This window comes from Oncorhynchus gorbuscha, linkage group LG22 (assembly GCF_021184085.1).
Source record: "Oncorhynchus gorbuscha isolate QuinsamMale2020 ecotype Even-year linkage group LG22, OgorEven_v1.0, whole genome shotgun sequence".
NCBI lineage: Eukaryota > Metazoa > Chordata > Actinopteri > Salmoniformes > Salmonidae > Oncorhynchus > Oncorhynchus gorbuscha.
The window spans coordinates 24,739,630-24,761,647 of record NC_060194.1 but is presented as its reverse complement, the minus strand read 5'-3'; the positions used below and the strand labels follow the sequence as shown (position 1 = coordinate 24,761,647).

The 22,018-nt window shown below is 44.3% G+C and overlaps 2 protein-coding genes across 9 annotated transcripts in view; one reads left to right on the top strand and one right to left on the bottom strand.

The window, feature by feature from the left end:
* The window catches only part of LOC124009822 (dipeptidyl aminopeptidase-like protein 6), a 175,603-nt gene extending 158,884 nt beyond the window's left edge, over positions 1-16,719 (top strand). For all 3 annotated transcript variants that reach the window (XM_046322013.1, XM_046322012.1, XM_046322014.1), the window contains exons 11-26: positions 2,480-2,606; positions 2,740-2,778; positions 2,965-3,072; positions 6,539-6,630; positions 6,814-6,861; positions 7,287-7,399; positions 8,330-8,377; positions 8,571-8,669; positions 11,747-11,816; positions 12,019-12,213; positions 12,429-12,483; positions 14,408-14,507; positions 14,634-14,692; positions 14,790-14,862; positions 15,061-15,134; positions 15,242-16,719. In XM_046322013.1, the coding sequence (XP_046177969.1) occupies positions 2,480-2,606; positions 2,740-2,778; positions 2,965-3,072; positions 6,539-6,630; positions 6,814-6,861; positions 7,287-7,399; positions 8,330-8,377; positions 8,571-8,669; positions 11,747-11,816; positions 12,019-12,213; positions 12,429-12,483; positions 14,408-14,507; positions 14,634-14,692; positions 14,790-14,862; positions 15,061-15,134; positions 15,242-15,388 (1,447 nt within the window). In that variant the 3' untranslated portion in view covers positions 15,389-16,719. The remainder of the gene's footprint in view (positions 1-2,479; positions 2,607-2,739; positions 2,779-2,964; positions 3,073-6,538; positions 6,631-6,813; positions 6,862-7,286; positions 7,400-8,329; positions 8,378-8,570; positions 8,670-11,746; positions 11,817-12,018; positions 12,214-12,428; positions 12,484-14,407; positions 14,508-14,633; positions 14,693-14,789; positions 14,863-15,060; positions 15,135-15,241) is intronic.
* Positions 16,720-16,882: 163 nt separating this feature from the next.
* The window catches only part of LOC124009127 (rho GTPase-activating protein 21-like), a 68,370-nt gene continuing 63,234 nt past the window's right edge, over positions 16,883-22,018 (bottom strand). For 5 of the 6 annotated variants that reach the window (XM_046320623.1, XM_046320620.1, XM_046320624.1 and 2 more), the window contains one exon: positions 16,883-20,018. In XM_046320623.1, the coding sequence (XP_046176579.1) occupies positions 18,369-20,018 (1,650 nt within the window). In that variant the 3' untranslated portion in view covers positions 16,883-18,368. The remainder of the gene's footprint in view (positions 20,019-22,018) is intronic. The other variant, XM_046320621.1, reaches the window with a different exon arrangement.

Here is a 22,018-nt window from a genome sequence, read left to right as displayed (position 1 = left end):
TTTATTTAGAATTCAATGCACACCTAACCCTGCATGGCTACCACAACATTCTGCAGCAATACGCCATCGCATCTGGTTTGCGCTTAGTGGGACTATCAAATGTCTTTCAACAGGACAATGACCCAAAACACACCTCCAGGGTGTTGGGCTATTTGACCAAGAAGAGTAATGGAGTGTTGCATCAGATGGGGCAGCAGGTAACCTAGTGGTTAGAGCGTTGGGCCAGTAACCAAAAGGTTGGTGGATCGAATCCCCGAGCTGACAAGGTAAAAATCTGTTGTTCTGCCCCTGAACAAGGCAGTTAACCCACTGTTCCTAGGCTGTCATTGTAAGTAAGAATTTGTTCTTTTAACTGACTTGCCTAGTTAAATAAAGGTTAAATAAAAAAATAAGAAGGTGACCTGGCCTCCACAATCACCCAACCTCAACCCAATTGAGATGGTTCGGAATGAGTTGGACTGCAGAGTGAAGGAAAGAGAGATTGCCAAGAGTGTGCAAAGCTGTCAACAAGTCAAAGGGTGGCTACTTTGAAGAATCTCTATTATAAAAATCTACTTTGATTTGTTTAACACTTTTTTTGGCTACTACATGATTCCATAAGTGTTATTTCATAGTAGAAATGTAGAAAATAGTAAAGATAAAGATTCTTGTTTTTAAATGAGTAGGTGTGTCTATGTACAGTGGGGCAAAAAAGTATTTAGTCAGCCACCAATTGTGCAAGTTCTCCCACTTAAAAATATGAGAGAGGCCTGTAATTTTCATCATAGGTACACTTCAACTATAACAGACAAAATGAGAAAAGAAATCCAGAAAATCACATTGTAGGATTTTTTATGAATTTATTTGCAAATTATGCTGGAAAATAAGTATTTGGTCAATAACAAAAGTTTATCTCAATACTTTGTTATATACCCTTTGTTGGCAATGACAGAGGTCAAACGTTTTCTGTAAGTCTTCACAAGGTTTTCACACACTGTTGCTGATATTTTGGCCCATTCCTCCATGCAGCTCTCCTCTAGAGCTGTGATGTTTTGGGGCTGTTGCTGGGCAACACGGACTTTCAACTCCCTCCAAAGATTTTCTATGGTCCTTCTGTAGCTCAGTTGGTAGAGCATGGCGCTTGTAACGCCAGGGTAGTGGGTTCGATTCCCGGGACCACCCATACATAGAATGTATGCACACATGACTGTAAGTCGCTTTGGATAAAAGCGTCTGCTAAATGGCATATATTATTATTATATTATTATATATTATTATTATTATATTATATATATTATTATATTATATTATTATATTATTATATTATTATTATATTATCTGGAGACTGGCTAGGCCACTACAGGACCTTGAAATGCTTCTTACGAAGCCACTCCTTCGTTGCCCGGGCGGTGTGTTTTGGATCATTGTCATGCTGAAAGACCCAGCCACGTTTCATATTCAATGCCCTTGCTGATGGAAGGAGGTTTTCACTCAAAATCTCACGATACATGGCCCCATTCATTCTTTCCTTTACACGGATCAGTCGTCCTGGTCCCTTTGCAGAAAAACAGCCCCAAAGCATGATGTTTCCACCCCCATGCTTCACAGTAGGTATGGTGTTCTTTGGATGCAACTCAGCATTCTTTGTCCTCCAAACACGACGAGTTGAGTTTTTACCAAAAAGTTATATATTGGTTTCATCTGACCATATGACATTCTCCCAATCTTCTTCTGGATCATCCAAATGCTCTCTAGCAAACTTCAGACGGGCCTGGACATGTACTGGCTTAAGCAGGGGGACACGTCTGGCACTGCAGGATTTGAGTCCCTGGCGGCGTAGTGTGTTACTGATGGTAGACTTTGTTACTTTGGTCCCAGCTCTCTGCAGGTCATTCACTAGTTGCCCCGTGTGGTTCTGGGATTTTTGGTCTCCGTTCTTGTGATCATTTTGACCCCACGGGGTGAGATCTTGCGTGGAGCCCCAGATCGAGGGAGATTATCAGTGGTCTTGTATGTCTTCCATTTCCTAATAATTGCTCCCACAGTTGATTTCTTCAAACCAAGCTGCTTAGCTATTGCAGATTCCGTCTTCCCAGCCTGGTGCAGGTTTTTTTTTCATTTTGTCTAGTTGAAGTGTACCTATGATGGAAATTACAGGCTTCTCTCATCTTTTTAAGTGGGAGAACTTGCACAATTGGTGGCTGATTAAATACTTTTTTGCCCCTCTGTATGTGTATTTATGTGTGTCTATATATATATATATATACATATACACGTGTGTGTGTATGCATGGAGTATATGTATACATGTGTATAAATGTTTTTTTTTACTTAGTGGGGGCATATAAAATCACCTGCTGGCCAAATTTGGACTACGGGCCATATTCATCATGGAATAAGCTTGCATCATAATGTATACCGCATTAACCATGGCCATTCTGAAACAATAGAAAATGAATTTACCTAAACTTGTAACTCATCCCATTGTGTTCTTTTTGTAGAATGGAATATTACATCACAATGGTTATGTGGGCCACCACCACCAAGCTGGCAGTCAACTGGCTGAACAGAGCCCAGAACAACTCCATATTGACACTGTGTGAGGCCACCACAGGAGTCTGCACTAAGGTGAAACTATCTCTCACACACACACACACACACACACACACACACACACACGCACGCACGCACGCATGCATGCACACATTGCCACCCTCTTACACTGGCCCTTGCCCTTACTTGCTATCTCATACTTTTCCAGAAACATGAGGATGAAAGTGATAGCTGGCTACACAAACAGGTAAGTGATATGAACAGTAAAAGCATTTTATAACATGTATCACTCACAACACATAAAAAAACAACCCATACATTACAGTCAACACTTACAGAAGAAGGGGAGGCGGTTGGAGGGTCAGAAGTGCATTTTACCGATTTAGTTGTCTCATGTACTCAGACTCACTCCTCCTTTCTCCCCCTACTGTAGAACGAAGCGCCACTCTTCTCCCATGATGGATACAAGTTCTTCTTTACCAGAGCTATACCTCAGGGTGGGAGGGGCAAGTTCTTCCATATCTCCATGTCAACCTCCCAGGTAGAACAACACTGTCCTCCTTCCTGGAGTTATGTCCACTACCATTCAAATGTTTGGGGTCACTTAGAAATGTCTTTGTTTTTGAAAGAATAGCTCATTTTTTGTCCAAATAACACAAAATTGATCAGAAATCAAATCAAATCAAATCAAATTTATTTATATAGCCCTTCGTACATCAGCTGATATCTCAAAGTGCTGTACAGAAACCCAGCCTAAAACCCCAAACAGCAAACAATGCAGGTGTAAAAGCACGGTGGCTAGGAAAAACTCCCTAGAAAGGCCAAAACCTAGGAAGAAACCTAGAGAGGAACCGGGCTATGTGGGGTGGCCAGTCCTCTTCTGGCTGTGCCGGGTAGAGATTATAACAGAACATGACCAAGATGTTCAAATGTTCATAAATGACCAGCATGGTCAAATAATAATAAGGCAGAACAGTTGAAACTGGAGCAGCAGCACAGTCAGATGGACTGGGGACAGCAAGGAGCCATCATGTCAGGTAGTCCTGGGGCACGGTCCTTCAGGTCCTCCGAGAGAGAAAGAAAGAGAGAATTAGAGAGAGCATATGTGGGGTGGCCAGTCCTCTTCTGGCTGTGCCAGGTGGAGATTATAACAGAACGTGGCCAAGATGTTCAAATGTTCATAAATGACCAGCATGGTTGAATAATAGTAAGGCAGAACAGTTGAAACTGGAGCAGGAGCATGGCCAAGTGGACTGGGGACAGCAAGGAGTCCTCATGTCAGGTAGTCCTGGGACATGGTCCTAGGGCCCAGGCCAGTTGAAACTGGAGCAGCAGCATGGCCAGGTGGACTGGGGACAGCAAGGAGTCATCATGTCAGGTAGTCCTGGGGCATGGTTCTAGGGCTCAGGTCCTCCGAGAGAGAGAAAGAAAGAGAGAAGGAGAGAATTAGAGAACGCACACTTAGATTTACACAGGACACCGAATAGGACAGGAGAAGTACTCCAGATAAACAAACTGACCCTAGCCCCCCGACACATAAACTACTGCAGCATAAATACTGGAGGCTGAGACAGGAGGGGTCAGGAGACACTGTGGCCCCATCCGAGGACACCCCCGGACAGGGCCAAACAGGAAGGATATAACCTTGTTGAAATGTTGTAAATGACTATTGTAGCTGGAAACGGCAGATTTTTCTACATAGGCGTACAGAGGCCCATGATCAGCAACCATCACTGCTGTGTTCCAATGGCACATTGTGTTAGCTAATCCAAGTTTATCATTTTAAAAGGCTAATTGATCATTAGAAAACCCTTTCACAATTATGTTAGCAACTGAAAACTGTTGTTCTGATTAAAGAAGCAATTAAACTGTCTTTCTTTAAAGTAGTTGAGTATCTGGAGCATCAGCATTTGTGGGTTCGATTACAGGCTCAAAATGGCTAGAAACAAAGACCTTTCTTCTGAAACTCGTCAGTCTATTCTTGTTCTGAGAAATGAATGCTATTCATTGTGAGACATTGCCAAGAAACTGAACATTTTGTACAATGCTGGGTACTACTCCCCTTCACAGAACAGTGCAAACTGGCCCTAATCAGAGTAGAAACTGAAACTGATACATTAGTGTCTAGTTTGAGAAACAGACACCTCACAAGTCCTCAACTGGCAGCTTCATTAAATAGTACCCTCAAAACACCCGTCTCAACATCAACAGTGAAGTTGCGACTCCATGATGGTGGTCTTCTCGGCAGAGTTGCAAAGAAAAAGCTGTATCTCAGACTGGTAAATAAAAATAAAATATTAAGATGGGCAAAAGAACACAGATGCAAGATCACGGTTGAACCAGGGGCTGAACTTGTTTTTAATTCTCGTTTTCTTTATGGGGCCTTGTTTGTTAACAATACCACTGGAAAAAAAAGAAGGTCCAAGCGTCTTCGACAGAGAAGATCAAGATGTTTCTATACCAATTTACAGAGGCCAAGTCATGAAGGAAGGTTTGCTCATTCATTTTTTTTTTGCCGACCGTCTATGACAAATCAGGATATGTAATTTCACTCAGCAGCCATTACGAACACAGGCTGTAAAACAGGGATCGCTAAGGTCATTACAGAAAACACCAGACTGAAAACACCAGACTGATACCTATCAGGATTATTTGTGAGGATAACATCGAGGAAAAAGTAGCCTTTTTCTGGGTGTTTGGAGTCATACCTTGTGGGATTGGTAATTATCTGAAAGAGATTTAGGGAGTCCCATTGCTTTAAGACTTGGTCAGGTGGTTTAAACATGTCCCAGTTTAGGTCACCCAACAGGACTTAGTGTAAGGGGCCAGGAGAGAGCTAAGGGCAGGTAGGGTACAGGCCGGTGCTGATGGAGAATGATAACACCCAGCAACAGTCAGCAAAGAGCTATTTGAAAGTTAATTGCTTAAAACCAGCAAATCAATTTGTTTGGCGACAGACTTGGTGGAGACAACCGAGCACTAAAGGTGATCGTGCCCCTCCCCCACATTTGGAAGATCTGTCTTGTCGAAAAAGGTTATAACCAGAAGGGTTACCATCAGTATTCAAAACACACTCTTCCTTAACCACGTCTCAGTAATGACCAACACATCTGGATTGGAGCTGTGAACCCACACTTTCAATTGATCCATTTTTAGGTAATAAGCTTCTAGTGTTAATGTGCAGAAAACCCAGGCTTTTACGAGAGCAGAAATCAGTGAAGCAGATATCAGAGCACAAGTCAGAATTGGAGCTAGCAACAGTAGATGGGCCAGGGTGGACATACACATTTCCCGATATCATCAACAGTAATTACAATCAAGGCACGGCAGAGGACAGGGAGAGCTCTGCGAGAGGTGGTTATAAGGAGGCCAAAAGTCTGTGTAACCAATAGAGTGTTAGTCCTGAGTGTGGGAACAAACATAGTATGTAGCACGGTTGGGTAAATAAGAAAGCTCATAGTCAACAAAGCATACAGGAGTCATGAGGCAAATAGTACAATGCACAATAAAAAATACATAATGACTTGGGGCTAGCCATTGTAAGTTCAGTCACTCTCCCCAACGGTGCCTGTGTGCTGGAGGTGAATGAAAGCTCGGGAGAGAGAGGGAGTGTCTGTACCAGACAGGGAGAGACAAGACAGGGCAGACGCTGAACAGATCGCCAGGTGGAACCCCAGCAGCAGGCAACAGGAGTAGGTTTCACACCCACTTGGGAGAAGCTTTTATTTCTGGAGGCAGATTTCTTGTGGAAAATGCCAGTGGGTGGTCTCTGAACAGCGGGAGGGCTTCAAAAGCCTCTGGATTAGGGTGAGGTAGCCTGCGAGATTCCTGCCATTTGTTGGGCTCAAAGGCTTCGACACCTCAGATTATTGAAGTTGTATCTGGCCTGTTTCAGTTCCAGGTTGGATGGTGTCCTCCGGTCTCTGCTGTTTGTTTGCCAGAGCCAACTGTAGCCAACTGTTCTTTAACCTGTAGTTGTCATGTTGACATGTGTTGTTCCATTCCAGCCCAACACCAGCACAGACACTCTGCAGTGCCTGACATCAGGAGACTGGGACGTTACTCAGATACTAGCTTACAGCCAAGACAAGCAGCTCATGTAAGTCTCTCCACCCATACATCACAGTAACGTGACCAAATAGTACCACTATGATTCCTAAATACATATAATTTGTTATCACTTATAGTTGATCAAATGTTACCATGGCAATTTGACTTGCCTTCTCTTGTTCAGGTAATAGTCTTCGAACTCCAAACTGATTTTCATCACAATGTTTTACAGATACTTTTTGAGCACCGAGGATGATCCAAAACGACGACACCTCTACAGGTATAGTCAGAGGGCCCTTTTGACATCAGCCGATGTCACAAAGTGCTATACAGAAACCCAACATTTCATAGCTGATCATTCAGAGCTAGAGACAGCAGGTGAGGTAGAGAGAGGGAGTCGAAAACAACAGGTCCGGGACAAGGTAGCATGTCCGGTGAACAGGTCAGGGTTCCATAGCCGCAGGCAGAACAGTTGATACTGGAGCAGCAGCAGGTGGACTGGGGACCGCAAGGAGTCATCAGCCCAGGTAGTCCTGAGGCATGGTCACAGGGAGGGAGGGAGGGAGGGAGGGAGGGAGGGAGGGAGGGAGGGAGGGAGGGAGGGGGAGGGAGGGAGGGAGAACTTCACACAGGACACCAGATAAGACAGCAGAAATACTCCAGATAATGCTAATAGTGTGGTTTACTGTATCTATCCTATATCAGTGCGGACACTAAAGGCCCGTTCAACCGCCGCTGTCTGTCATGTGAGTTCAAGTGTGGCTATGTGGAGGGCTCCTTCAGCCACAACATTCAGTACTTCCTGCTTAACTGTAAAGGTGAGTGCTCCTGACCTTGAATCCTGAACACTAAGCGGTATATATTGCACTTTCCTGAATCAGTAGATTTTTGTGATACATAAATAAATTGAAGTCTTTGGCTATGCTGCTGAGGTTTTAGTGGGGTGTTTAGTGTCAAATATATCAAATAAATAAAACATCTGAGTTAAAATATTAAATTGAATTAATGTTCAATGCTATGGCAAAAGGTTATATTGAATCTGACTGCAGTACACCACTAACCACTGTTTCTACTTGCCAATCAGATGTAGCTCAATGTGAACTGCCAGCCACGAAATGTGAACATCCTATAGTGTTCCTGCTGTATCAAACTACAGTAGTTGGCATGGTATGTCCTGCCCTGCCCTGCTTCCTGTGTGTCAGACAGGTTCTGTCTGAAATGAGAGCAGGGCCCAGGGAGGGACAGATGAGGACGGGCTCAGCGCTGCATGGCCTTTTTTATGTCTGTGTTCTCATTCTCTCTGAGAACATTAATCATCGTTCTCTCCTACCGGTGCAGTTGCCATGGCAGCTGATTTGTTTAGAGGGTCCGCTTTGGAGAGGAAAAAGGGCAACAACCTTTTCATTAATTCGATGTTGTGAGTGGAGAGCAGCCCTGGTCTGTTCGGAGTAATAATAACAGCCAGGTATTCATTCAGCTGCTCCCCAGGGTGCTACAGACAGACAGTGGCTTCTCAGTAATGACACATGGCTGGCTGAGAAGGGTTATTTCTAGACTTGCATTACTAAAGATGGAAAGAGAGTGAGAGGCATTTTTTTTTACAATCTTTTAAATACAGTGAAATGTATATTTTGTTGGCTTTTCCATTAGAGGCTATTTATATGAAACCTTCAAGTGTTTATTCCTATAATAACCTCCACCTCTCTCATTCTCTGCCCCCCACCCAACCCCCATGTATCCCCATCCAGGCCCCGATGTACCCAGTGTTGCCATCTACAGCACAAAAGACAGACAGAGTGAGTGCTATGAAGCCTGACCCTGGCCTGTACCATAAAGGGCACTGAAGCTGAGGGGCATTTTATTCAGTATAGTGTCTTTAATATCACATCACAAAAAATGAAATGGGAAATGTGTTCGATGCTTCATGAAGCTGCCCCTCAGACTATACTGTAAGTGAACAATGAGACTGTTTCTTCCATGTCACTGCAGAGGTCCTGGACCTGGAGACTAACGAGGGAGTGAATAACACGTACCACAGCATGCAGATGCCCAAAGTGGAGTACGAGACCATCACCATTGACGATTACAGTAGGTATCCCTCCATGGTGCAACTATGCATAGGAAGCTAGACAATGCCCTTTTCATCTGCATTCTTTATGATGACATTATATATGTCATCAAATGGCCTAAGGCACTGCATCGCAATGCTAGCTGTTTCGCTAGAGATTCTGGGTTCACGACCAGGAGACCCATGGGGCGGCGCACAATTGGCCCAGCGTCATCCAGGTTAGGGGAGGGTTTGGCTGGCAGGGATGTCCTTGTCCCATCGTGCACTAGCGACTCCTGTGGCGGGCCGGGCACAGTGCATGCTGACATGGTCGCCAGGTGTAGTGTTTCCTCCGACACATTGGTGCGTCTGGCTTCCGGGTTAAGTGAGCAGTGTGGCTTGGTTGTGATTTGGAGAATGCACGGCTCTCAACCTTCGTCTCTCCCGAGTCCGTATGGGAGAAGCAGCGATGAGACAAGACTGTAACTACCAATTGGATACCACTAAATTGGGGAGAAAAAGTATGTGAACCCTTTGGAATTACCTGGATTTCTGCATAAATTGGTCATCAAATTTGATCTGATCATCACAGCAACAGCAACAAACACAGTGTGCTTCAACTAATAACACACAAATTATTGTATTGTATTATTCACAGTGTAGGTTGGAAAAGTATGTGAACCCCTAGGCCAATGACTTCTCCAAAAGCTAATTGGAGTTAGGTGTTACCTAACCTGGTGTCCAATCAATGAGACGAGATTTGAGATGTTGATTAGAGCTGCCCTGCCTTATAAAAAACACTCACAAAATTTGAGTTTTCACAAGAAGCATTGCCTGATGTGAATCATACCTCGAACAAAATAAATCTCAGAAGAAATGTTGACTTGCATAAAGCTGGAAAGGGTTACAAAAGTATCTCTAAAAGCCTTGATGTTCATTAGTCCACGGTAAGACACATTGTCTATAAAATGGAGACAGTTCAGCACTGTTGCTACTCTCCCTAGGAGTGGCCGTTCTACAAAGATGACTGCAAGAGCACAGCGCAGAATGCTCAATGAGGTTAAGAAGAATCCTAGAGTGTCAGCTAAAGACTTACAGAAATCTCTGGAACATGCTAACATCTCTGTTGACGAGTCTACGATATGTAAAACACTAAACAAGAATGATGTTCATGGTAGGACACCACAGAAGAAGCCACTGCCGTCCAAAAGAAAACATTGCTGCACGTCTGAAGTTCGCGAAAGAGCACCTGGATGTTCCACAGAGCTTCTGGCAAAATATTCTGTGGACAGATTAAACAAAAGTTGAGTTGTTTGGAAGGAACACACAACACTGTGTGGAGAAAAAAGGCACAACACACCAACATCAAAACCTCATCCCAACTGTAAAGTATGGTGGAGGAAGCATCCTGGTTTGGGGATGCTTTGCTGCCTCAGTGCCTGGAAAGCTTGCCATCATCGACGGAAAAATGAATTCCCAAGTTTATCAACACAGTTTGCAGGAGAATGTAAGACTCTCTGTCCGCCAATTGAAGCTCAACAGAAGTTGGGTGATGCAACAGGACAACAACCCAAAACACAGAAGTAAATCAACAAAAGAATGGAAGAAAATATGCCTTCTGGAATGGCCCAGTTAGAGTCCTGAACTAAACCCGATTTGAGATGCTGTGGCATGACCTTGAGAGCGGTCCACACCAGACATCCCAAGAATATTGTTGAACTGGAACAGTTTTGTAAAGAGGAATTGTCCAAAATTCCTCCTGACCAATGTGCAGCTCTGATCGGCAACTACAGAAAACATTTTGTTTGAGGTTTTTGTTGCCAAAGGAGTGTCAACCAGTTATAAATCCAAGGGTTCACATACTTTTCCCACCCTGCACTGTGAATGTTTACACAGTGTTCAATAAAGACATGAAAACGTCTAATTGTTTGTGTGTTATTAGTTTAAGCAGACTGTGTTTGTCTATTGTTGTGACTTAGATGAAGATCAGATCAAATTTTATGACCAATGTATGCAGAAATCCAGGTAATTCCAAAGAATCTACATACATTTTCTTGCCACTGTACTCTCACAGTAATCACACAAACCTTCCATTCGTTCCTGAAACAGCCTCTTTGAAGATAGGCTAGCCAGCCTGTCGATGGTTCCCATTGGGGAGTGAGAGTAGCATACTACAGTGATTTGAGAAGAGTAGTAGAATGGTCCCACTTAAATGTACTTTTCTAGATACTTTACTTAGGACCGCTAATCAGCCTTACCAATGATTGTCTTGGAGGTGAGTTTCTCACCTCTACCTTGTGTTGATATTCAGAGTTCGAACCACTTTGGATGTGAGCAGCAGCTACACGCCTCTCTGGTCTGAAAGTTCATTTCTTTACCAATCCTTTATGCACTCTGGTCGAAAGGGGTGGTTCCGTCAGGCTGACACGCGCTCTGACCTCACTCGGGCGTGGCTACTTACTGTGCAAAGTTTATAGGAGACAAATGATCTCTTATGGCTCCTAAAATCCCATTCTTATCTTAATAAAAATAATTTCATAATTGTTCATATTTCATGCACAACGTTAAGGATGGAGACTTTGTACATGTAGTGTATATACAACCTTCAAGTTACAGTATTTATTTTTAAACATTTTTAATGACATCACAAAATAACAACCCATATGACATTATTATTCTTTAGATCGCCTCTGACAATTCCCCACATTCTATGTTACAAATATTGTTCCAGTATTCGCTTTAGAATGTGTTTGAGTTTCGGCGGGAAAACGTCTCTGGGGACAAAGCACATTCCTTGGTGAATTTGGAGAGGGAGACCATGGATCTCCTCCAATTTAAAACAGGGTATGAGGTGTCATCCCCCACCAGTTACCTTCTCCCCTCTCTGTCGGTGAGAGAGGGCCTGGTTGAAGTCATCCATTGCCAAGCTGATCTGACCTATTTGTATCCTCACGGGACAGTCATGACACAGCATTCAAGATTAGACTCACCCTTTGTATAATGTCTTCATAAATTCTGATATGCACTACTGGGCTGCACTCTGACAATGGCATTAGTTATGAGATTTGATATGATAATTTAAGAAGAACCACATTTGATTTAGTCTTGTTTCTTGCAGCTCTGACGATGCAGATTCTGAAGCCAGCTGGTTTCATAGACACAGCTCACTACCCCCTCCTGCTACTAGTGTAAGTATGGCAACAACTACCCCCCCACACACACAATACAGTTACTATGTTATTCTAGATAAAAAAAAAATATCATACAATCCCCAGTAGAGATTATATTATAATTATAGCATATTCTGTTTTGACATTGGACTCATGACTTTGGACCATCACAGAGCGCTATAATGGATCATTGGTTCTGCCTATCCTCTGTTTTCCCCAGGGACGGAACGCCTGGCGGACAGATGGTGACAGAGCAGTTCCGTGTGGACTGGGCCACGGTGCTGGTGAGCAGTTATAGCACCATTGTGATCCGCTTTGACGGCCACGGGTCCGGGTTCCAGGGCACCAACCTCCTCCACCGCATCAGGAGGAAACTGGGCGTGATCGAGGAGAGGGACCAGATGGAGGCCCTCAGGTGGGAAGGAGGGAGAGACACATCTGGACACAGTATAATCTGCTTTGAGAATTCAAATAATTGCTCCCTCTTTATATGCTAACACCATGTTACCACATCTTACAGTTGCTATTTGCAGGTACAGTTTAACCACAGTTTTTCATTATAGTACGTTACTGGGTTGTTGGAAATCTAATACCAACAAAGCATTGATTGTTTATTCTTCTTTATTCTAGACTGATATCGAAAGAAATGTACATCGACAAAAGTCGAATTGGAGTATATGGAAAGGTAGGGAGAATCAATGCTTGAAGTAAAGAAGCTAGCTACTTATTTAAACCATGTAAAAAAAAAAGCAATGTACTCCTCTTGTCAATTCAAGTACAGTATCTGAGCTGAAGAAAGAGTGGGCGAGGGTTTTACCCTGTCTGGAACGTAGAGCAGAAGCTCACTCCCACATATCTAAACTCAGCAAAAATAATAATTGTCCCTTTTTCAGGACCCTGACTTTCAAAGATAATTCGTAAAAGTCCAAATAACTTCACAGATCTTCATTGTAAAGTGTTTAAACACTGTTTTCCATGCTTGTTCAATGAAATATAAACAATTAATGAACATTCATTAAGACACTAACCGCTTACAGACGGTAGGCAATTAAGGTCACATTTATGGAAACTTACAACACTAAAGAGGCCTTTCTTCTGACTCTGAACAGATGCCCAGGGTCCCTACTCATCTGTTTGAAATGCCTTAGGCATGCTGCAAGGAGGCATGAGGACTGCAGATGTGGCCAGGGCAATAAATTGCAATGTTCGTACTGTGAGACGCCTAAGACAGTGCTACAGGGAGACAGACAGACAGATGATCGTCCTCGCAGTGGCAGACCACGTGTAACAACACCTGCACAGGATCGGTACATCCGAACATCACACCTGCGGGACAAGTACAGGATGGCAACAACAACTGCCCGAGTTACACCAGGAACGCACATTCCCGCCATCAGTGCTCAGACTGACCGCAGTAGGCTGAGAGAGGCTGGACTGAGGGCTTGTAGGCCTGTTGTAAGGCAGGTCCCCACCAGACATCACCGGAAACAACGTCGCCTATGGGCACAAACCCACCGTCGCTGGACCAGACAGGACTGGCAAAGAGTGCTCTTCACTGACGCGGTTTTGTCTCACCAGGGGTGATGGTCGGATTCTCGCTTATCGTCGATGGAATGAGCGTTACACTGTACTCAGAGTGCGATTTGGAGGTGGAGGGTCCGTCATGGTCTGGGGCGGTGTGTCACAGCATCATTGGACTGAGATTGTTGTCATTGCAGGCAATCTCAACGCTGTGCGTTACAGGGAAGACATCCTCCTCCCTCATGTGGTACACTTCCTGCAGACTCATCCTGACATGACCCTCCAGCATGACAATGCCACCAGCCATACTGCTCGTTCTGTGCGTGATTTCCTGCAAGACAGGAATGGTAGTGTTCTGCCATGGCCAGCGAAGAGCCTGGATCTCAATCCCATTGAGCACATCTGGGACCTGTTGGATCAGAGGGTGAGGGCTAGGGCCATTCCCCCCTCAAAAATGTCCGGGAACTTGCAGGTGCCTTGGTGGAAGAGTGGGGTAACATCTTACAGCAAGAATCTGGCAAATCTGGTGCAGTCCATGAGGAGGAGATGCACTGTGGTACTTAATGCAGCTGGTGGCCACACCAGATACTGACTGTTACTTTTGATTTTGAACCCCCCCCCCCCTTTGTTCAGGGACACATTATTCCATTTCTGTTAGTCACATGTCTGTGGATCTTGTTCAATGTATGTCTCATTTGTTGAATCTTATGTTCATACAAATATTTACACGTTACGTTTGCTGAAAGTAAACGCAGTTGACAGTGAGGACATTCATTTTTTTTGCTGAGTTTAGATATGATGTGGTGAGCTTCTGCTCTATGTTGCACTATAAAAGGAAAAGGTCCCATTTGGGATTCAGAACTACGAGAGCAACTACACACTACGACCCAGCAACAACAAATATTTCAATCAGGTTTCAGTTTGGAACTCAGTCCTCACAGAAAGCTAGAATTTGCATGCAGTTTGTCTTTGGAGTGGTGTATGTGAAGGCTCGAGCCTTGATATGTCAACAATGTATTTCTACACTGTTCAAGGAACACGATACTATTAAGTGTCCCTCACTAACTGTACCTTATCTGTTTATATAGGTTTATGGAGGATATTTAGCCACCCTGCTTTTAAGTTCTGAAGACTCCCTGCTTAAATGTGGAGCAGCCGTCTCGCCCATCACAGATTTCAAGTTATATGGTATAACGTAATGATTTGCTTTTGCAGCATCATTTCTTGCTGCATGAATAATTTCTCGCCGCAATGTATTTTAGTTTGAACAGTGCCTTATAACATGCTATTATGTGTTCCTTCTTTATATACCAGCTTCAGCATTTTCAGAGAGATACCTTGGATCACCAAAGACAGACTCTCGAGTCTACTCGGTAAAGATCCATCACTTCGTACACTTTATCCGCTAGTCAGACAAGATGTTAAATAATCTGTATTTCATGCTGCTGCTCGCTGTCCTCTTTCCTTCAGGTGGCAAGTTTAGCACACCGGGCAGCTCACCTAATGGACAGGAAGTACATGATCATCCATCCAACTGCTGATGGTACAGTCATTACTATCGATAAGTTAGCCTTTCCTAGATCTATCGGTTTGTGCCGTCTTGCCAACTGCTATTTGGGCATTGGCTAAGTTACGGTCAAAGCAGTCTTATTAACTGATTAACTTTGAGGCTGAATGTTGAAGTACTGCAACTGAATATACACATCTTACATGTCATGTTACTCTCTCTCCTTCCCTAAAGAGAAAGTCCATTTCCAGCACTCTGCAAAATTCATCAACCATTTAATCAATGAGAAGGCAAATTACTCTCTACAGGTAAGCTTGACAACATGTTTAGGACATTGTTATGAAGGCATTATGAGCAGTGTGTCAAATATTACCTACCTACGTGCCTTTTATTTTGTAATGTCTCTGTACTGTAGATCTACCCAGATGAGGGACACTTCCTGCATAGCGATGGCACACGGCAACACCTGAGCCAATCACTAGTTAACTTCTTTGAGGAGTGTTTCCGACTGCCGGACTTACCAAGCGAGAAGAAGGACAAGGAGGATGAGGGAGATGTTTAAACCAGCTGGCACGTGGTTAACACTCCAGCTACCACAGCACAATATGCAACAAATCGTTCAACTCATTACCCCCACCCCGGCCCAGATCGGTTTGTGCGGTCTTGCCAACTCTGATGGTCAGCTGTGACAATGCTCATTTAGCACAGTACCTGCATGTACCAAGGACCTCACACCTCACTCTTTATTCTTCATCACTTTTGGTTGGCTGACAACTGGACTGGCCAGCAAGACATCTCCATCGTGGATGTTGTTGACTTTGGTTATAAAAATTAAAATAAAATGTAAAAAAAAAGTCTTAGCAGTGAACAAATAATCTGGTCACTGAAGAGCCCTCTAGTAACCCCCCTTGTGGACAGCTAAAGTAGTGAACCACCACTCCAACCGGGATGCATTTCCTCTCCCACTACACACACGCACAAGTAAATCTATAGTGGGCAACGAACATCAAGGGTCATTTTCATTGCAGTAAATATGGAAGAGCTACCGGTTGTTGACTCCAGCAGTTTGTGTCCATGATTCTGATGTTAAAACAGCAGCACACAGAACAATGTATTTCTCTTAATTGCTGTTTGTAATGTTCAATATGTCCCGCAGTAAGTAATGTGGCTTTGAGTTAATGTATGGTGGTCACATCGGCCCATGATTTCCTTTCCAAATGACTGAGGATACAATGTTATGATCCCAAAGTTAAAGTAATACATCTGGAGTGGTTGCTCTAGTGTTATGGAAGGGCACAATTCAATCCGTAGCGCTGAAGATCTGTGCTATAGTGCAATTGAAATGTAAAGGTAACTTCAATGTGGGAACATTGCTTTAAAATTTGTAGTGCAGGTTCTTCAGTGCTACTGATTGAGTTGAGCACTTAGTCACTGTGCCTTACTACTGGGGGTAAACATATTCATGTCAAGGACTGTAACATTTCATTTTTCATCTAAGAAAGATTTGTACATTGGACATAATTTACTTGAGTTGAATCATTGCTCAGATTAGTCCATATGGTTGAAAATGTACTGCGATTTTAGAACTCCCATTATTAGAAAAAGTGTGCTATTATTCTTGTATAATAGACACAAATGACAGTTCTGGCTGTTGTAACTACATCAAAAGGTTCATGAGGCATATTCAGTGTAGGTTTTAGAACGTGTTTTTTTGTTGGCGAGTTAATGTTTGGTTCTGTCAACTCATGTAAATGAAGTGTTCAGTGGCTTGACCCCATGACCTCACTTCTGTTAGTAGTCAGTGAAAGTCGTCAGCTGTTTTACAAAATGTTGAAAAGTCTAAACTAGAACTGTGTGTGACTTGTACATAAAGCATTTTCAAATTTACTTGTACATTTTGTTCTTGGTGGCTTTGTTTTCATTGGACACTGCCCAGCTAAAGAAGGAAGTTTACCATAACGGATGTTGAGGTGGGCATGATAGTTACAGAATAATACTGTTTAGTAGGAACTAACCAGGGAAGGTAGTGCAGTAGATTGTAAAAACACCAGCCATATGCTTGTAGCCATTGATAAGATTTATTTCCAGTGTTTAGGAGCCCGTGCCCCTCCACTCAGAGAGAACATGCCATAATGATACAAATGGTCCGGCAGCTCATTGAAGCCTTTTCACATGCAGGGAGGAATTTCTCCCCAGTCTGTAATCTAACACCCAGCCTACCATCAGCAACATCTCAATACTGTACTTTTTACTTAGAAAAAAAAAATCTGGAAATTTGATGGAAATGAAACAAAAAGGCAGCTAAAACATGGCATTTATGATACTTTATACAGAAATATTTTAAATTCAAGTTCTGCTAATCCAAAATGAAAAAACAAAAGTATAAAGGTGAAGACCAAAGTGGAATGCCTAGGAAATGGAAGCTCTGCGTTCCTCTGTTTAAGATAGAACCCTGTAGAATGACAGTGTGAGTCCACAATAGTGTCATCCACAGTAATATCTTTATGCATCTCAACAAAGACGATTTGGCACCCTTTTACATTTCATTATGAGGCACTTCCTATTGCCGAAAGAAACATGATTTCTGATTTGATTATTCATATTTTTCTCCCTCTTGACCCCCCCCATCTGATGCCCTTAATTGACCAAAGCATGAAACCACAAGCACACAGCATATTGAATTAGAGTGAAGTAGTTCACTGCTTTTTTCTTAACAGGGTGGAATAAAGTTTTTTTGTATTTTCATGACGCCGTTAGTCCAGAGTCTTGTCACTCGACGGCGGTCACAGAGCACATATGGCAGTCCAAAACACAGGCTATCCCGAAAATAAAAACACACTTCAAGTAGAGAGAGAGGGAGTGGAATCTGTACAATTTAAAATGTGAACAAGCAACTAAAGCTTTAGTCAGTATTACAGCAAGCACGTCATACATTCTTAAAATTTGGTTACTGAAGGACTCACTTTTAACCAACAGAGATCCCCATACAACAAAAATAGTTCATCTGCAATACTTTAAAAAAAATCTATTTTTTTCACTACTGTAGCCTACCTCCTACAAGTCAGTTACTGTGTTTTCACTTACCAACCTTTTCACAATCTTTAACTTGAAATACCAGCCATGTTTACACTTCCTTACACCAATCAACTTTCTGACTCATCAGTTCATCCATGAGCAAGAGGCCCTCGAGTCGCAATCTTCAGCATAACAGGGATTTCTGTTAGGAGTGAGGATATCTCTACCCCAACGCCCATCCCAAAGTCTGTCATTTGTCATGAAAAAGGAGAAAATGTATCAACATGAATTGAATGTTTTGTTTCATGCCTTGTGTCAGTCAGATAAACCACCCCTGTGCAGTAACCCTTATTACTTTAAGCGTACAAACACAGACCACCAAAAAGACTGAGTAAACACTAACGTCACTTCACAGTACCTGTACATGCTCACTGGTCATTTACAAACATCACTCACAACCACTCACAGCCTCTCAAACACATACACATACACATCTCACAGACAGAAAGACAGACAGACACCACCTCTCACAGGTACTGGTAGAAGCGAGACTGGACCACCTGAGCACCAGAGAGTTTGTGTGGGTGTGCGGTGGCCGACAGATTCAGGCTTTTACTCTGGGGACCTGTGTCTCCGTTCAGCAGCTCTGCTGGAGTTGGGCGTGGTGAGGGGGGGTCTGAGAGGGACGACGACGGGGCCTCCTGGACCTGGTGGTTGGGGTTCTGGGGGTCGGGGTTGCGTAGGAGGAGCAGTGCCCCCTGGTGTTCAGAGAAGTCCAGGCTTACCTCGGGGTTAGAGGTGCGGTGGCGCTCCCGGGCAATCCACTCCCGGATGGAGAAGTCCTGGGAAGAACACTTGGGCTTCAGCCGGTCCACGGCCGACAGCTCTGCCCGCGAGCCCCCGCCCATCCCCCCCTGCCAGTCCCCCATCACAGACAGCTCAGCAAAGTCCCTCTGGCCTCCCATGGTGTGTCTGCGTCTGATGTTCTTCTTCTTGTCCCTGCGTCCCTCTGGAGAGCGGCTCTGCTGGGTACCCACCCCGAACATGTCGTCTACGGACGTCCGCAGACGGAACTTCAGCCGGTCTGTGATCTTGAGACGCCATGCAGGCTCAATCCCCTTCTCTGACTCGCTGCGGGAGGAGGAGCTAAGGCTGCTGGTGGAACGCCCCTTAACCACCCCCAGAACGCGAGACAGCCTATTGGAATCCTTGTCGCTCTGCCCTCTGTCCAAAGAGGAATCGCTGTCAGTCTTCTGACACGCAGCAGATTTCTTCCTGGAGAGAGTATCACACTCGATGAGTCTGTGGGAGGGGAGGGGCCTGGGCGCATCCGGTAGGTCTGATTGGCAGAAATCTTTCCCCGGCCGGGTCTCCTTCACGCTCCCAATAAACACCGATAGGTCGCTCTCGCTGTCCGTCTCCATGGGCCGGCCCTCACTAATCAGCTCACTACGCTCATCATCAGCGTCATCTCCTCCCCTGCTCTCGGCCACCGAGTGTACCTCTGGACAGAGCGTGCTCAGCTCGGCCCCGGTGAGGAAGGTCATGGAGGAGGTGGTGGAGTAATCTGAGGTGATGGAGCTGACCTCGGCCCCCAGGCCACTGGCCCCAGTTTCTGGTCCCAGGGCCCCTGTCCTGCCATGCCTCACCCTGGGTCCTGTCACAGATGCCTGAGAGCTGGTGCTGTTCATGGTGCCCAGGTCTGAGACCTCATCGTAGATGGAGGGTGGGTCCGACAGAGATGATTGGTGGGCCACCTGCCTGCGGTGGCCGAGGCGAGGGGACTCGGAGGTGTAGGGCGAGCGTGTGGAGGAGGTACGGGGGCAGGGGGATGGGGTGTGTTTGGGAGAGGGGGATGGAGAGGGCTGAGACATGAGGCCGTCTGAACGGGACCCTTTCCCGTTGGTTTGGACCCTGTCCCCTGGCTGTTCCCCTCTCTCGCTGGCCTCCCTCTCCACATCAGTCTGGCTGTCTGGGGACCAGGTTGGGTGGAGGTCCTGGTGGCTCATGCTCTGTTGTTCTGGCTGCTCCTTCTTAGCAAACACGGCGTCCAGGTCGTCGTCAGAGCTGCTGGGCTGAGCCTTGTCCTTGGGCTTCTTACGCTTGCGGCTGACAAAGAAGGAGGAGCGAAGCATCTCCCTGCTACACTGGTCCTTCCCAGAGCCCCACAAGCCCTGCTGGGACAAAACACCAGGATGTCAGTCACACACACCAATCACTAATGTCTACTTCTAAAAAACATCCACCTTTCCAGAAACAAGTCTCTCACTGTTGCCGCTTGTTATAGACCCCCTTCAGCCCCCAGCTGTGCCCTGGGCACCATATGTGAATTGGTTGCCCCCCATCTATCTTCAGAGTTCTTACTGTTAGGTCACCTAAACTGGGATATTCATACTGTTAGGTGACCTAAACTGGGATATGCTTAACTTCATATGGCTGCAGGGGCAGTATTGAGTAGCTTGGATGAAAAGGTGCCCATTGTAAACGGCCAGCTCCTCGGGCTCTGTTGCTAATATATGCATATTATTATTAGTATTGGATAGAAAACACTCTAAAGTTTCCAAAACTGTCAAAATATTGTCTGTGAGTATAACATAACTGATATTGCAGGTGAAACCCTGAGGAAAATCAAAGCAGGAAGTGGCTTCTATTTTTTAATTTTTAAATGGTCCATAGCCTCCCTTTTCTCCATTTAAAGGGATATGAACCAGATTCCTTTTCCTATCGCTTCCTCAAGGTGTCAACAGCCTTCAAACATAGTTTCAGGCTTTTATTTTGAAAAATGAGTCAGAAAGATAGCATCGCGTCAAGTGGTCACATGAGTTTTGCTTGAGCAACAGAATTTGGACAGCCATTGTTTTCCCCTCTCCTACTGTGAAAGACATTTGCTGTTGATATATTATCAATTATTTATTTAAAAAACAACCTGAGGATTGTTTAAAAAAACATTTGACATGTTTCTGTGGACATAATGGAAACTATTTGGAATTTTCGTCTGCCTTGTTGTGACCGCTCTTTCCTGTGAATTTCTGAACATAACGCGGCAAACAAATCATCTTTATGGAACATTTGATGTGTAACTGGGAGTCTCGTGAGTGAAAACATCCGAAGATCAAAGGTAAACTATTAATTTGATTGCTTTTCTGATTTTCGTGACCGAGCTACCTGATGCTAAGTGTACTTAATGTTTTATCGTGCGATCGATAAACTTACAAACGCTTGGATTGCTTTTGCTGTAAAGAATAATTTCTAAATCTGACACGACAGGTGGATTAACAAAAGGTTAAACTGTGTTTTCCTATATTGCACTTGTGATTTCATGAATATAAATATTTATTGTAATATTTATTGTATGTAGCGCTATGCTATTCAGCGGGAGTTGATGATGACACTTATCCCGATAGGGGGATTGCAGCCATAACAGGTTCACACCGGCCATCCAACAATCTAAGATAGATACCCTCAATCTCACACAAATTATTAAGGAACCTACCAGGTACAACCCTAAATAGGTAACCATGGGCCTCCCTCTTAGATATCATCCTGACCAACTAAACCCTCTAAATACACCTCTGATGTCTTCAACCAGGATCTCAGCGATCACTGCCTCATTGCCTGCGTGGGCAATGAGGCGATGGGTCCGTGTTCAAATGACCACCCCTCATCACTGTCAAACGCTCCCTTAAACACTTAGCGAGCAGGCCTTTCTAATCGACCTGGTCTGGGTATTCTGGAGGGATATTGACCTCATCCAATCAGTTGAGGATGCCTGGTTGCTCTTTAAAAGTGCTTTCCTTGCATATTAAATAAGCATGCCCCGTTCAAAAAATGTGGAACTAAGAACAGATATAGTCCTTGGTTCACCCCAGACTTGACCAGCACAAAAACATCCAGTTCTGCGTTAGCATCGAATAGCCTCCGCAATATGCAACTTTTCAGGGAAGTCCGGAACCAGTATAGTCAGTTAGGAAAGCTAAGGCTAGCATTTTCAAACAGAAATTTGCATCCTGCAGCACTAATACCAAACAGTTTTGGGACACTAAAGTCGATGGAGAATAAGAGCACTTCCTCCCAGCTGCCCACTGAACAGAGGCTCGGAAACACTGTCACCACCGATAAATCTACGATAATCGATCATTTCGATAAGCATTTTTCTACAGCTGCCCATGCTTTCCAC